The sequence below is a fragment of the Pleuronectes platessa genome, chromosome 1 (genome assembly GCF_947347685.1).
Source record: "Pleuronectes platessa chromosome 1, fPlePla1.1, whole genome shotgun sequence".
Taxonomy (NCBI): domain Eukaryota; kingdom Metazoa; phylum Chordata; class Actinopteri; order Pleuronectiformes; family Pleuronectidae; genus Pleuronectes; species Pleuronectes platessa.
Window position 1 is genome coordinate 25,819,236 of NC_070626.1, and position 16,912 is coordinate 25,836,147.

The 16,912-nt window shown below is 44.8% G+C and overlaps 2 protein-coding genes across 2 annotated transcripts; one reads left to right on the forward strand and one right to left on the reverse strand.

The window, feature by feature from the left end:
• Positions 1-4,462: 4,462 nt before the first annotated feature.
• Positions 4,463-7,209, reverse strand: LOC128440846 (aromatase). The gene is made up of 9 exons (XM_053423690.1): positions 7,014-7,209; positions 6,770-6,920; positions 6,530-6,684; positions 6,275-6,439; positions 6,036-6,150; positions 5,818-5,929; positions 5,541-5,703; positions 5,117-5,358; positions 4,463-4,735 (listed from the first exon to the last, which is right to left on the reverse strand). Exons 1-9 carry the CDS (start codon positions 7,207-7,209, stop codon positions 4,463-4,465), a joined length of 1,572 nt encoding a protein of 523 aa, XP_053279665.1.
• A 4,753-nt stretch (positions 7,210-11,962) lies between these two features.
• Positions 11,963-15,975, forward strand: gldn (gliomedin). The gene is made up of 10 exons (XM_053424930.1): positions 11,963-12,529; positions 13,246-13,297; positions 13,395-13,412; positions 13,538-13,636; positions 14,140-14,241; positions 14,333-14,467; positions 14,848-14,931; positions 15,029-15,154; positions 15,260-15,410; positions 15,510-15,975. The coding sequence occupies exons 1-10, from the start codon at positions 11,963-11,965 to the stop codon at positions 15,973-15,975; spliced, it is 1,800 nt and encodes a 599-aa protein (XP_053280905.1).
• Positions 15,976-16,912: the final 937 nt, after the last annotated feature.

The following is a 16,912-nucleotide window of genomic DNA, read 5'->3' on the forward strand; positions in this document are numbered from 1 at the left end:
GATCTGCAATATTAGGAACAGTATCGATTTACAATGACAAGTCACATTTAATTCCGATAGAGAACGCATGACTGTTCAGATAGTGCAATTCAAATAAATCAGATCTGTATCTGATTCAGAACCACATATGAAAGTGAACCAAATCGGATTTGAAAAGATCAGATTCTATGGGATTCTAACACTGTCAATAAACAATAAGATCAGGGTCACATGGGGACCTGCTGTGAGAATATCTTCGCTAGATCCATTAATTATCATCCGAGAAATGAAGAAGAATGTTAAAGCAAAAGAAAGTGGAAGAAGACGAAGAAGACAACAAGAGAGAAGACAAAAAAGAAAATAAAGATGAAGGCCGAGTGGATGATGTCAAAGAAGACAACGAAAAAGAAGACAAAGAAGAAGACGAAGAAGAAGATGAAAAAAAACACAGCGAAAAGAAAACAAAGAAAAGAAGACAATAAAGATGAAGACAAAGATGAAGACAAAGATGAAGCAGGAGAGGATGATGACAAATTGGACAAAGACGAAGAAGACAAAGCAGACGATGAAGAAGAAGAAGAAGAAGAAGAAGAAGAAGAAGAAGAAGAAGAAGAAGAAGAAGAAGAAGAAGAAGAAGAAGAAGAAGAAGAAGAAGAAGAAGAAGAAGAAGAAGAAGAAGAAGAAGAAGAAGAGCTTCCTGTGGTGATGTGCACCACCGCTCTCCTCTGATGTTCAATGGAAAAACTAATTAGCTGACTCTGCAAAGCGGACCAGATGAAAACAACCTGAGGTGAGGGACTGTCTTTGATCCAGTGCCCGTGTCCTGTGTCCTGACACAGATCTTCTAGTGTCTGACTCTTCAGACGCACCGGCCTGAGGACAGAGATCAACTCCTGTCCTGAGGAGACGGGACCAATATATTCTACTTCATCTATCTATCTCTTGTCTTCATCGAAACATCAGAAACACTGATACAAAGACACTGTGGGACACGCAAATGTCTCACTGCATTGTGGGAAAATAAGTGTCTTCTCAGTTCAAGTAGAGAAACGAGTACATCGTCAGTTTATCCTTTCTGGTAGGTATCCATGGCAACCAAGGATCTCTTTTAATAAAGCAATAATCCAGCAGGGGAGTGAAACAGAGAGACAACATGGCCACTGGCATTTGAATGTGTGTGTGTGTGTGTGTGTGTGTGTAATCAATCAGTCAATCAGAGCACCAGGCAGGACGGTCCAAAGTTTTGGCCGCGAGGCTCTTCTCTTACGTGGGAGTTATTTTAGAAGCCGTCTGGCGTCCTGCCTCCGTGAATCTGTCACGGAGCGATGGAAACAAATGGAATGAGACGGAAAGTATACATCATGTGAGCGACAGAACCCACATGTGAAGAAGCAGCGAGGGCAGACCGAGACATTCTGCGAGGCGAGCTGTTCACGATTTAATACCTGACAAAAGCTGCTTGGCTGGTCGGAGGAAAATGAATTTCTCTGTCATGTGGATTTTGAAATATGCCAACACCTTAAAACCTTAAAGCTTGTTTAACGGCCCTGGGCATGATGCAACTGACATGTGGGTAATCTCTGTCCCAAAGGCAGGGGAGGCTGACACAGCTTGAAACCACAAGTACTATTCAATTCCCCGTTAGAAATATTTCCTTGACTGACACACACACACACACACACACACACACACACACACACATGCACATACCACCACTACCAGTCGACCAGTAGACTTGAAGCGAACATTACCGCAGATCTATTTCACAGATGCCTGATGTCCCACAGTTTGGAGCCAGAGGAATCACATTGGCTCGGTATGTCTTCTGTCCACTGGAACTCTCCATGACTTTCTGATGCTTTTATAAACTGTTAAGACACACAGGAAAACTTTTGAGCTTTGTAAGCACTTTCCCCCCCTCATCCTCGTGGAGGCTGCAGGGACGTCTGTCTGTTGGTCGATCGCTCCACCAACTTGGTCCAGAAGCAAATTATCACATCGTCAACATCTCCAACTAATAGTTAGTTTGCCATGAAACTTTGTTGCAGACCAAACAGATGAAACCATAGACTGTTAGAAGATGGTCAACAAGTCTCCACTGCATCCCACTATACTGGGATGAAGCTAAAATATCCCAGTGTACAAACGTCACCAGCCAAAGTCCCATGATTGGTCCGTGTCCTGTCTGTCAACATGGAGGAGGGCACCTATACTGCAGCCTGTTGGGAGCCTTTCATGGATGGATCCCAGTGTGACACAGATAGATATTGATGGTGATTGACAGTATGGGGCCCCTTATGGAAGGAAGGGATAATTAAAGCCTCCTTCACCCTGAAGCTACTGTGGTTCATATCAAGTGTTATAATACACACTGTTAAAACATGTTTGTGACCTGACAACACCCGGCAGTTCAGCCTTCTGTTGACCTCCGCTCAGGACTGACTCAACTTTACGAGAAGGAAAACACAGAAGCTTGTGGTCGTGGAAGAAACAAATTGAGAGAAGAGCCACAAGGAGTTATTTACTGGACATGTTCTGTTTCTGCTCTATTTTCATCCATTCTAAATAACTTAATTATCTCTTGACTCATTTGTGGGTTGAAGCTTTACACACATGAGATTTATGTGAAGAAGAAGAAGAATGATTCATTGGTAAATTCACTGGATCCCTCTGACAAAGTGCTTCCAGTGGCTCATACAGACTGTTGTGTACGTGAGAAGATCTCCGTCTGGATGGACGACTGAGGAACGAGGTTAATGTGAGAATATGATGATTCATCAGCTGTATCCAGGGACACACGCAAAGAGAGAACAGCCTGAGACACACACACACACACACACACACACACACACACACACACACACAAACACACACACACACACACACACACGCACACACACCTACATTTGTACTTCTATCTTAGTGAGGACTGGCATAATGAATTCCCTAGCCTCCTACCCTAACCTTAACCATCCAAGCTAAATGCCTCATTCTAACCCTCCCCGAAACCTTTCTAACCCTTAAACCAAACAGCCCATTAAAAGAAAGAAAGTGAGAACCGGCCAAAATGTCCCAAAATGTTCTCACTAAGTAGGTTGTAGGGTCTAAATGGTCCTCGCAAAGGCATAATAAATTCCCAGGCCCCTTAACCTAGCCTTAACATCACAACCAAGCCCCTAATTCTTAACTTGAACCCTAACCACCAATACCAATACTAACCCTAGCATTAACCTAAATTAAAAACTAACCCTAAACAAACTTGAACCCTAACTCTAAAACCTAAACCTAATCCTCAAACAAGCCTTAGAATTTGTGAGGAACAAAATGTCCTCGCATTGATGGTATTGAACCAAGATAGGCTCTCATAACTATAGAAAGACCAGCACACACAGACGCAAACACACACATACACGAACACACACACTGGGTAGACTTGTTGCTGAGCCGGTGAAATGCTCATTGATTTGCCCTCGTTGATTCGCCCATCCAGCACTTAGTCGGGGGAAATGGAGACTGTTTATTTCAGACATTTCTCTTTCTTGCATCACTGATTGAAAGCTGACGTCTGACATTTCTGGAGAAACTGCACCGCACAACTGAAAACGCTTTTTTTCGGACTCAACATGTTTCGTCCTCTTCCCGAGAACCTCTGTCTCTGTTTCTCAAACTAACATGTTTGCACGGAGCGTCTGTGGTTTTTAACCGACAACCTCTGAGGGGCCTCAGTGGTTGAGTGGAAGCAAAACAAACTGAAGCATCTGTGAGTGAGATGAAAACCCTGTTTGCCCTCAGGCAGAGCAATTGAATGAACTGAATAGATCGGTGGGTTTATTAAGGTGATGCCGATGATGAGACCGCTTATGTTTTGGATTGTAGCGCCCTCTCCTGGCCAGTTCTTTGATGTTTATTTTTCACTCTCTCCATCAAATTTACAGTGTGTATTTTTATTATTCTTCATATTTCTCTGTCGTTTTTCATGTTGGCGTTTATTCTGCTTTCTACATAACTTAATAAACATCTGTCCTCCAATGATGAAAAGACACTTTATTCGTATAGAAACTTTCAAACATAAAACTCCACAAATGCACTTACAATATTTGTGTATCTTAAATGAAGAAGGAAAGTAAAAATTATAAGCAGTTTAAACAATAAACATTAAAAAATAAAATAATAAAGGAGGTTTGTTGGCGTTGGTGTTTTTTAAACATATCAGTTTCCTACTTGGAAAATGCACCAATTATTTACACGTGATTACTTACTGTATGTATAAAAAATGAGAAAACAATACCTAATATTGGCACAGTAATTTACATTTAATCCAGTATTAATCTAAACTTTTCACATTAGGCCTATTAGTTCCAGTAACAATACAAGTTTAACACGTATTAAATTACAAAAGTTAGCTTTTTACAATCAATAACCCAGATGAAGCTGTGTAGATCATGTGTATATGTACAGTGTGTGTGTGAATGTGCAGGAGGAGCTAAAGGTCAGAGTCTGGGAGCGTTCGCCAGCTTCCTCTCTGTCTGGGTAAGAAGCTCATGCTGAGCTGTGGGGCCTCGGGCTCCTGCTCCACAGGCTGCTGGGACAGGTTGTTGGTCTGTGGGAGGCAGTCCAGGGTCAGGCCCTTGTGGGGGCACACAGAGTACTGGGAGAGCAATGTCACCAGCATGGATTTGATCATCACCATGGCGATGTGTTTGCCAACGCAGGAGCGAGGGCCTGAACCGAACGGCTGGAAGTAACGCCGAGGAGCCTGGAGGAGGGGGGGGGGGGGGGGGGGGGGAGGACAGATGAGAGACCCTGAAAACTTTACAACAAGTTATACGTCTGTAAGTATTCATGGCTGGATATATGTACTTCTTATTACAAGGCTGAAAGTCTCAGCTTATCTGCTTCATTACGACTGTGTAGGTGTCATTTCATTAGATCGTATTGACAGTAGCCCCATTGAAAGATAACTATTGTCAAATTCTGATTCAAATGAGACTGAATCCTTACTGGTGCATGGGAATATAAGACATAACCCCTTCACCAGACCCCGCCCACCTCACACCAGCTATGAAAATAGACTCTCAGTATAAAAGTAAGTTTATTCACCTTCAATTTATTTAAAAAAAAAAAAAATTCTACTTACGTTTTTCTCAAAGTTGCTCAGGCGGAACTCATCCGGTTTGCAGAAGAACTCGGTGCGGTGCATGTGTCCCGTGTTGAGGATGATGTTCGTGCCCCTCGGTACCCGGTAGCCCTCGATGACGTCATCGGACAGGGCGCGACGCATGGTGAAGTCCACCACCGGGTGGAAGCGCAGACACTCGTTGATGAAGCTCTCCAGCACCTGCAGCTTCGGCAGGTCTCCGTTCTGCAGCTGCCTCTCACCTGGAGCCAGACGGGGGGGGGGAATAGCCCATATTCACAGATCAGAATTCGCCTCACAGGGTTTAACAAGGTGCAACACCCTCTGTTCTTAAATCTCAACAAGGATTTGGGATTTTTGTGTGGCTCCACAATTCTTTAATCTGCATGTATGTTTTCAGTATCAGTGTTTTTGAGCTTCTCACCCACTACAGTGTCAATCTCTCGCAGCAGCTGCAGCTCCACATCTGGATTCTGCTTGAGCAGCAGCAGCATGAAGAAGAGGCTGACGGACAGAGTGTCGGGCGCCGCGATCACCATCTCCAGCACGCACTGCACCACGTTCTCCGCAGACAGCTCGCCGTGGTTCTGAAGACACGTGGATGTGAACAGAAGTTGGGGTGAAAGGAGTTTAAAGAAGGAATCAGGGACTTCATCGGTTGTACCAAAGAAATGGCAGAGAAGAGATTCTCAGAGACTGACCTGTGCAAATATGAGGCCTGTGGTGAAGTTGATGTGGTCCAGTTTCTCTGCCTGCTCCACGTCTCTCCTCTTCTGCTCCACCAGGTCTCCTATGGCATCGTGCAGCTCCTTGCTGTGAGATACCAGACATATTACATTTAGCTGGAGAGAAAAAGAACTTACAGACAGCTGGAGAATAATGAATAATAATGAATAAACAAGGGAGAACGTGGACTCACACTGCCGCCTTGTGCCTCTGGTGGATCCAGTCCAGCTTGAAGTACACGTCTGGTTTGATTAACACGGTTTGCCACGTGTCAAAATACTTCAGAATCTTCACCAGCAGCTCTTTCTCTGCACACAGAGTTCACAGATGCATCAAATACACAACGCAGATGAACCAAGCTGATGAACTAAAACTGCCTCAGCCCCCGTGTGTCTGCAGCATCTTCAGAATGAACCATCCCTGCCTGCTCACCGTTCACGGGCACATCCAGGAAGAGTCTGTTGGAGATGTCCACCACGGTGCAGCGCAGCAAGCTGAGGACGTCCACGTGGGACAAACTGTCCAGGTGGTCCAGGTGAGTCTGTGTGGAGGAGACGCTGACCTCTACTGTCTTCTGCAGACCTGGACCTGTCAGAGCTGACACAGAAAACCCGGTTCCTGGACTTTAATACTCAGATCCTGAACACCTCGGACCTGTGGATGTGTCTGAAGGTGTTAGAACGTTACCTCTACTGAAGTGGGTGCGTATCGTTTTCCACAGGGACACGTTGTTGTTGAAGATGATGCCTCTCTCAAACATGCCGAGGCAGCTCAGTCCCTGCTTGCTCCCAAAACGTGACGTGTAATGTCCGTTCTTCAGCACGTGGTGAATGGCTGATGCCCTTGTAGTGAAAATAAAAAGATTGAATCACTCACAGATTGTGAATTAGCATGAGAAATAACCTAGAATAAGCATTAAGGACAAACCTGCTGAGGACGAGTGTCTCCTCTCCATCGATCCAGACTCTGACAATGTCCCCATACTTCTTGTTGTAGTAGTTGCTGGCCGTGCCTATCCCCGTCCACATGAATCTCACGTATGAGAGAAGTGGCCCCAGACCCAGACAGAAAGCTGGACCTGTCGTAGCGGGTGACAGTAAATACACTTCAGCACGGGCACAAGTAAAGAGACTGTGAAGTGTCGAAGCTCAGACGCGAGTAGAGGACCCACCTGGCACGGTTCTCCTGTCTGTGTGGCTCCAGGCGACCAGCAGCACACACACCAGCAGGATCAGGGTCCTGGTGGCCACCGAGACGCCCGGGGTTCCCACCACGGTGGCGTTTGGGGACGTGGAGACCAGGTCCCCCAGTGCGGCCCCCAGACCTACGGGACTCATCGCCAGGTCACAAGCAGGCATCCGGTCCATAGGAAGACTTGAATATTTAAAAAACAACCCGCACACGACTGCACAAACGTGATGAAAGCCGCCCCACCAGTCCCTTCCTCTTTATAAGCAGTGGGAGCTGGTTGCAGGCCAGGTCAGGGTAATGCAAACGCCACAACACTGCAGGGAAATGGTAAACATTACACTTGTGACCTTGAGGGCCTGGAGCGGTGCCAGCGCCCTTGAGCGAACAGGACTTTGTTCCGTGGGTAAGTTGTGATGCGCCGCTGGAACGAGTTTCCACGATGTTGTGTATTTGACGTTTCGATGATGAGAAGCAGGCGTCACTCCTCTGAACATCAAAAGGATCTGGTATGAAACGCTGAGGACGGCCACCTGGGCTCTGAGATGGAATCTGGGTTATTGTTTGTGTTATTGTTCAGTTATCAGTCTGGCAAAATTACACTTTCAATTTCTGTCCACAGGTTAAGACGAGGTCTCTCTCAGTTTTTTTCTACCGAGGGGAGAAAGAGAAAAGAAAGCTGCATGTTTTAAATGTTTAATAAAGTTTTTTTTTATAATTTAATACTTTAACGATCTCTTCTTTAGCTCCCTCAGCTTTTGAATTGTAATAGTATTGACAGTATTTATAATTACCCTCAGATTCCTCCAGTAGACTGCCAGTAGATGGAGAAGCAGAGCTGTGATCCATATTAAAGATGTTTACTGTGACATAAACTGTGAAAACAAATCCATAACGTTTCATAACAAATGACTCTTGAGCTCTATACTAAAGTCGGTGGTTGTATCATTATTTTTTTTTTTTTTTTAGGGGGGGGGGGGGGTTCCTTGATTTAAAGTTATACATTTATCATTTCATTTTAGATTTTACTGGCAGACACCCGATTCAAATTACAAGTGATATTTTACATATTCTATTCAGGGTTTCTGTCCAGACTTCTAATCTCTAACACCACCACGTTCCAATTGTGTTCTTTCACTTGATATAGTATTTTTTTGCTTATCTTGTTTGCTCTTTTGTTCCTTTGTTGTGTTTTTCTGCTCTCTTTGTTTACATTTGTATCTACTATGAAACCTGTGAGTAACAGACATTGTAATGTGAATTTGTAACATATATTAAATTATAATGTGATGTATATATATATGAATAAATGAAACACATATATATTGTGTCTCAAATATATAACAATAACAATGTTTATTGTATTTGTGTTTACATTTAGTCAGTATAATATAACTTTTGAGTAACTATCTATTGTTGTTTTAGCATTTTATGAAGTATGTGCCCCTTGTCTTTTATTTCTGCATAATGTTTAAGTCCATACCGGAGTATTTAATTTAATTTTAATTTAATTTAATAAATAGATTTTTATTGCTTCATTTATTTTCCCGTTTCTGACAAGCGTCACGCTCTCTGGCTTCGTTCAGGCCTTTGTTCCATTTGCTCGCTCTGTATAAAGAACTCTGTGAATTCACTCACCGCCCACACTCCAGTGCAGGAATGTGAGACGGTTCAAACAGTCGACTGTGTGCCGAGGCGCTGCCTGGAGAACGATGCCCTGTGCGATGGCTTATTAGACCCAGATTGTTCTGCATGATAGCGCAAAGAACCCCCCCCCCCTCTCCATGTTCTGCACAAAAGCTGAAGTTAATGTAACCTTGTGTCTGGCCTCTGTGTTGTGGTCAACCACATCTTTGTCTCCACCACATGTGTAGGGATTTGTTCAGCGAGTGAACAAACAAGAGCGACAGAAAGCCAATAAATGTCAGGACATGTATGAAGTCTGAGCAGAATCTATGACTCCTATGTTACCTTCTGTTTTTTACTTTATCATTTTTATACAACAGGGAACAATCCACAAGTATCTTCAGGGTGTTTGTGTGTGAGTCGGGAAATGAACAGTTGACATACAGAGGGATGACGTGCGTTAAGAGAGTGGATGTACATTCAGACAATCGGCAAATACATATGATCACGACAAATATTGTGACCTCAGTCGACAGTGCAGCTCCACTCTTTGTTCACTGCTCTTTTATACTCATCCTACATAGTTTAACTCAAAAGATATGTGACTTTCATTAGGAGTATCTATGTCTTATTTCGTTTTCTTTAACGTGGCAAATTTAAGGCTTTAGTGATTTTTATTCTTCTTTATTTTACTCGAGAAGCAGAGCTGAACTCTGTCTCACAGGCAGAGGAGGTGGGTGGGAGGATTAGGTCTGTAGGACACCAGGTCATCTTTCTGTCCTTGGCCCGGAGCAGCAGGACGGACTCGGACCCCTCAGCCCCAGAGAGATAAGGCCTCTTTCAAAGCAGCTGCGCCCCAGGGAGGAGGAAACACATCCAGAGAGAGGTCTGCAGGAGAGGTGGCGAAGAAAATGTGCACGTGTTGACATATTCCCACAGCATGATTCATTTTATTGGGTCGGAATGATCGCAGCTTTCCAAACATTCAAGTGTCCAGATATGAAATCAGCTTTTAACGTCATTGTGGGTCAATTCCCTGATTCTCACTCGCTTGCAGCTCGGTGAGTGAGAGGCAACAAAGGAACGACCTCAAGCTCTATAGGAGTGTGTGTACGTACACATGCACACATCTGCTGGAGCAATTCAAGCTGTCGGAGCCCTCAGTGACCTACAGCCTCAGGCAGGAGCACACACACACACACACATACACACACACACAGAGACACACACACACACACTGACACACACACACGCAGAGGCAGGAAGAGGTAAGAGTGGTGAAGGAAAGCAGACATGACAACATTACCGCTAGAGATTCAGGTCGTGAGCTCTTTTGACCAGAGCTGGAATGTGTGTGTGTGTGTGTGAGTAATCAGTTTTGTTACATCTTTTTCCAACACAACACTGAACCTGTAAGGACCAGTAGAACTCATGAGGACCATGGACTGGTTTTAATGGGGTAAAACTTTATTTTTGAGGTCCTGGTTAAGGTAAGGTTGGTAAGGTTGATAAGATGTGAGTTGTGATTGGGTTAAAAGGATAGTTCACCCTAAAATGAAACCTCACTCATCATCTATTCACCATCATGTGTTTGAGTCCACAAAACACTTCTGGAGTTTCAGGGGTAAACAGCTTTGTAGCCAAATCCAATCTAATTGAATTAAATGGCGACCACTTCTTCAAACGTATAAAAACAACAGGTAAAAAACACAATATGCCTCCAACGCAAAATTAAACCACTCAAGTAGAAGAGAAACATGGTGATGGCTTGTGAGGGGTTTCCCCTGTGGGGTGATATGAAAAATCCTCCAGCTCTCAATAAAGTAATTATCATTCATCATCTGCTCTCAGTCAAAGAGCTGAATAACCACTGCACTGCTCTACTTTAAAGGGATAGTTCACTTAAATATGAAAGTTCACTCATTATCTTCTCACCACTATGCCGATGGAGGGGTGGGTGAAGTGTCGAGGGTTACGGACGCTGTTTACCCCTCAAACTCTGAAAGTGTTTTGTGAACTCCAGCACTTCACACCCCCCCCCCATCGGCATAGAGGTGAGAACATAATTAGTGAAGTTTTCATTTTGGGTGAACTATCCCTTTGAGTTTAAGGTTTTGGTTTGGCCGTCCACCATGGATGGAGTCAATGCAAAGTTTTAAAAGGATGACAGCACAAACCTCTTAGTGTGTCTGTGTGTGTGTGTTTGTTATATGGGGCATAGCTTTGCTACAATGGCATGTGGGTCAGCTACATGAGTCCAGCACTGCTCCATGTCAGCAGACAGGCCAATTTACTGACTCGGGTAGTTACAGAAAACACACCAGCTACACAAAAAGTCCAAAAAGTAAATTACAGCCTTTCACAGTGAAGACTGCTTCAAATGATGCCATCATGTTTCATGTTAAACTGACATTTTGTCAGTTTAACCACAGATTGGTCTCAGATTCAAAGCAATGGAAATGGGTCGTTGTTACATTTGGTGAATGGAAGCTGTGAAGATGTGACACAGGGAGAAAGCAGCGCATCAGAGGGACATGGAGGGAGGAGGTGGGGAAGAGACGGCATGAAGAAGTGGAACGAAGAGATGATGTTGATGGACTCTGATGGCATGGGTTTTCTTTTAAGTCAAAATTCGGGTTTGTAGTAAGAATATTCATACAAAATACAAGTACTATACTACTAGAATAGAAATAAACATCTCCTGCCAGTCGGTCTGTCAGGAGCAATGCATGCGTTTGAGTGTTTTGTCTGTAAGTGTGTGTGTGCGTGTGTGTGTGCGTGTGTGTGTGTGTGTGTGTGTGTGTGTGTGTGTGCGTGTGTGTGTGCGTGCCGTCTGCCCACGGCGGTGCAGTAGAATGGGTTGTGATGAATATAAATCAGGTGACTGAACAGGCGGGGGCTTCTTCCCAGACAAGCTCAGAAGATTGTGCAATGCTCACTCCTACATTACTGGTCTGAATGCACGCACACACACACACACACAGACACACACATACACAAAACCCCTCGTCCACTTGGTGAACAACACAACAAGCAGTGTATGAACCAGTCTGCCTTCAGATCGACCACCCGGCTGGAGCTCAGACAACTCAGCTGACTGGACTCGATTTGGAGCTTTCTAATAATTTGGACTTGACCTTGACTTTCATCTGAAGATCTCCTTCCTGTCGGATTAGTGTTTCTTTAATTGGTTTGGTTTGTGTTTTGGTTTGAGTTTTGTTGGCACGAGGTGATAAAGCTTCATCTGTAGCTTGAGATCTGTGCTTTTTACTTTCACTGCTCTACTGGACTTGTGTTCTCCTGTGAATGCTGAGGCTGCCAGGTGACCCCCAGAAGAGAGGAGGTGAAGAGGTGACCATGTGGATCCCGACACCGAGCATGACCCTGCCTCAGCGGCTGGTGCTGTATGGGACGTGCATTGTGGCGCTGATGAACTCTGTGGGCCTGCTGGTGCTGCTGGTGCGGCAGAATCAGCAGGATGCCAGGCTGGAGCAGACAGAGGCGAGGCTGATGGAGGTGGAGCAGAGCTCGGTGGTGGAGTTCCTCCAGGAGGTGCCCAGGGGAGCGGCCGGGCTGAGGGCAAACCCGGGGCAACCCCCACAGTACCAGTACTCCAGGAACAAGAGGAGCGAGGAGCTGGAGAAGGAGCTGGAGAAGGAGCTGGAGAAGGAGCTGGATAAGGAGCATCAGCAGGAGGTTCGGCAGGAGGAGGAACAGGCGCTCGATCCGCAGGAGGTCAGCCAGGAGGTGGGAGAGGAGGCAGAGAAGAAGATGAAGAATGAGCTGAAGCACAAGCACCGACACAGCCAGAGTTACCACAAGGCCCATGTGCAGGACGACATGATGATGATGATGACTTACTCCATGGTCCCGGTGAGATGAGGCACCTGCTGGTCCATTGTTAATGAGGGAGAGGAGGCAGATACATTTCTATACTGTAGGTAGAACTGTGTACAGTGATGACTGATGAAGAATCACCTACTGGTTAAAATGGGTAGTGGTCCCGGGACCATCATCGAGCCTGAAGGTTCCACGTGAATGTGTTTTCTTGGTTTGCACTGGTAGACAATACAAACTGAAGTGAGGGACATTAGGGGGGCACATCATCTCAAGGCTCTATGTTGTAGAGGGGCCCAAGTTAGTTTTAAGGCCTTAATTGTTACAGTTTGCATTGTGATCACATGGTGCATATTCCTAAAAAACTTCTAAAAATCAATGTAGTTAAGAACCAGACAATATTAAGAATTATACTTTTAAATTAAAAAAGTAATTAAGTTATTTTACATCTTGTACTGTGCAGAGCAAATAGTATTTGTTTGTACTTCAGTTCCACTGGATTTCAAAAAGACAAAATATCATAAGTTCCACTTCACAGGATTTATTTGACGTCTACAATTACAAGTGTCTTTGTAGGTGAGGTTTATGAAACATGATTTATTGTTATAGATTAAAAAGTCAACAATGAAAATACACTTTTTATTGTGATGCACTGCTCAGCAACTAGAGGGGTTCCTGTTTGCTGCAGGATCTCATAGTTTGTTAAACATTCGGTGCATCACAGTGTTTTAATGTTTTCTCTTTCTCTTAAGATCAAATTGTTGATCGACATTTGCAACAGCACCAAAGGAGTCTGTATAGCCGGTATGTTTCACTTATATATTTCAAAAATTTAAAACTTTACTCACGTCCAAAATATCACTTCTCATTCTCCTGACATCTTCATTACTTCTTGTTGCAGGACCCCCGGGACCCCCTGGTGAGTGAACTGGATCCACATCTAATAAAGGCAGTTTGTCTCCTTTGTGGTTGAGTGACCCATATCTCTGCCGAATATGTTTTTCCATTCTGCCCCTGGTGAGGATCTTTTCTGTGTTTCTGTAGGTTTGCCCGGTGCAGACGGTTTGCCAGGCCACAACGGCACTGATGGCATGCCAGGACTGAATGGACAGCCCGGGGCTGATGGGAAAAGAGGGAAAAAAGGTAAACAAAAAGTGAAGCTCTATTCTGTTCTAACTCGACATCCTTTTTTTGAAATGCCTCGGGCAATGCTGGCCACTTAAAGTGAAGAGCGACTGGTGCAATGTACCAGTAAAAGGCTTGAGAGGAGCCATGGGTTAAATTATTAAATAATAACTTCAAATCATACCCACACATTCACACAGTTTCCTGATCTATCTGTTAATCATACTTTTGCTGAGAGGAAACTTTTTGAATGACTGAAAAGGTCCAAACTGCTGCTGCTCTCACATTCTCCACTAATATTATGCATCTTTGTGGTTTTGGGCCTCAGCTGAATGAACCGGATCTCCCTGTACTCTCCCACCTCGCTCTGTTCTCCTCCTCAGCCGACAGCAGTGATTCACCCCAGCAAGTCAATGGACTCATTCATGTTGATAACGATGGGGAACAGTGAGCTGAGGTTGTGAATGCACTGTCTCTCTCTCTGTCTGTCTCTGAGCTGTTTTACAACATGTCCTCCACAGGCCCACCAGGGGAGACAGGGGAGCCAGGTGAGAAAGGAGAGCGAGGAGAGTCTGGTCCGCCTGGAGAGCAGGGACAACCGTCCAATGACGTCATTATTGAGGGCGAGTAGACTTCTGTCAACTGTGATATCCTCATGATGAATCTATGCTTGTTGTCAGATGGTTTAGATGTTGTCCACTTCCCTTTGTTCAGGTCCTCCTGGTCCTGCTGGTCCTCCTGGTCCTCCAGGGTCTCCTGGGCCTGTGGGCCCTGCTGGACCTCCTGGACCTCAAGGGCCATCCAGGACAAGGCATCACAGAGCCCACCTGCAGGCAGCTCACACCCTGGGTGAGAGGCCAGTGAACAAAAGATAATGAAACCTTGGGCTTTTTAACCCCTATCTTAAACAGAAGATGGAATTTCCCTATGATCATTTCTATGAAACTCAGTATCTCTACCAAGGCTGAACAATCCTAAAGCTAGAATGGCAGTGGAGTGCCAAGTCCAAACCGTCCCTTTATGAAAACTGACTAGCTCAGGATATAAAATGGATCTGCCCCAAATTGCACACACTCATAAATATTTTTCCTCTTTATACTTTCTGTTGATCAAGATCCCTGAATTGTGTTTAACAGTGTTAAAAAAAAGGGGGAAATGGTCCTGGATCCACACCAAAAGTTAATATGTAAATACTAAGTAACACAATAATAATAAACTGCTTCTAACAGGGCTGTTACACGCAATTCCAAACGATGGAACTTCTGCAGCGAAGGAGTCTGGGAAACGACAGGAGGAGCCCGCTAAGAGGAACGGTGTGTGTTCAGAGAAATCTGGCTAAACTTTCAACATGGATAAATACTGTGTGATAGAGACATAAACATCTGAGCCGGCTGTTTTGTTTCTCCTCAGAGTGTCTGATCAAGTCTCTGATCAACCCCAGGAACGTGACAAAGATGGAGACCACCTTCGGCACCTGGATGAAAGACACGGCTCAGGAGAACGATGAGCGAATATGGGTGGCCGAGCACTTCTCAGGTAGGTTGACGACCAATAGCATCATAACAGAGGCTGCTCAAGCAAAACAGGGAAACAAGAGGATACGATCACTGAGTGTTTAACCTGTTGTGTGCTCTTGCCCAGGCCGAGTGGTGAAGGAGTATGAGAGCATCGCCTCCTTCCAGAGCGACACCAGTGAGCTTGTTGACGTCAGGAAGTTCTACCAGGGCTGCGGCCACACAGTTCACAACGGATCCTTCTATTATCACATCGCTGGTACTTCCAGCATCGGCAGGTAAACTGAGACACAGTGTGGTGCTGAGTTAGACGCTCTGCTATGGTGTCTAGTCTTTCCCTCTTTCCCCGGTTTACCAACTTACCTTCTGGTTCACAGATTTGACCTTCACACCAAGAGGCTTCACACTCTCACCATAGACAACGCCTTGCACCACAGCCTGGCCTACCTGCTGCTCAACTCCAAGACCTACTTCAAACTGGCGGCGGACGAGAACGGCCTGTGGCTGATCTTCGCCTCCAGCACGGACGAGAGCATCATGGTGGGCCAGCTGGACGAGAAGACCTTCTCCGTCACCACCTACATCAACACCACCTACCCCCGCACCAAGGCCGGCAACGCCTTCATCGCCTGCGGGGTCCTGTACGTCACCGACACCAAGGACGCCAGGGTCTCGTTTGCTTTTGACCTGCTGAAGGGGAAGCCGGTCAACATGACCTTTGACCTGAGGCCTCCGGGCGGAGTGCTGGCGATGCTCTCGTACAGCCCGAAGGACAGACACCTGTACGTGTGGGACCAGGGCTACGTCAGGCTCTACGTGGTGCACTTCATCTCGGATGAGTGAAAAACTGAGGGACAACCTGCACGTCAGCCTGTCGACAACCAAGATCTCACCCCGTCTTTAGAAACCGCTCATATTTAGGTTTTTGTAAGAGAAGCATCCACATCAGTCTCATCTCCCTCCTCCTGGCTCATGTTGTTAAAAATCTGTTTCACTCAATAGAATCAGTTTGATCGATAATCATTATGGCACCGTCAACAAATAAATACTGCTGTATTTATATCCTATTTGTAATGTACATGTGGGATTTTGGAGTAAATAACAGTGTGAAACTTTTTTTTTATCATTTTGTTTCAAACTGTTTATACAAATTTAACTTATAATTAACTTGTGCTCGTCCGTGTTGTTAGCTGTTACTTTATTTAGTGTATTTGCATGGCAGTGATCTTTTATGTATTTTTATACAGATGAAAATGTTACACCCCCCCCCCCCCCCTAGATGTTGTGTATGTCTGCCTCTGTGCAGAAGCAGCACCGTCTCTGGAGACTTCTTCCTCTCAGCAGAAAAATTAAAAAGGAAACAAGTGTCAAATCACCCTGATGAAATAAAAAGAATTTATTCACTTTACAAAGGTAAAACTCTGACCATGACCTGTTCTCTCTCATACCTTCAGGCTCAAGTGCCCTAGTAAGTGTCTACCCATGATACTGGCTTGTTTTGCATCATTACATGTACACACACACGCACACATACATACATACATACATACAAACATACATACACACATGCATCGGACACCAGTAGGACCATTGGTAAAACACAAACGATACATACAGTACACATAGTGGGCAGAGAGAGGGAGAGAAACACAAATCTCTTTAATAAATACCATACATACACTTAACAAAAGTTACAACTAATCCAGCTGGTATGATACGAACAGAAACAAAAATAAAGAAATGCTTTAATGTTTGTACAAGCTGTTGTGATTATATTTAT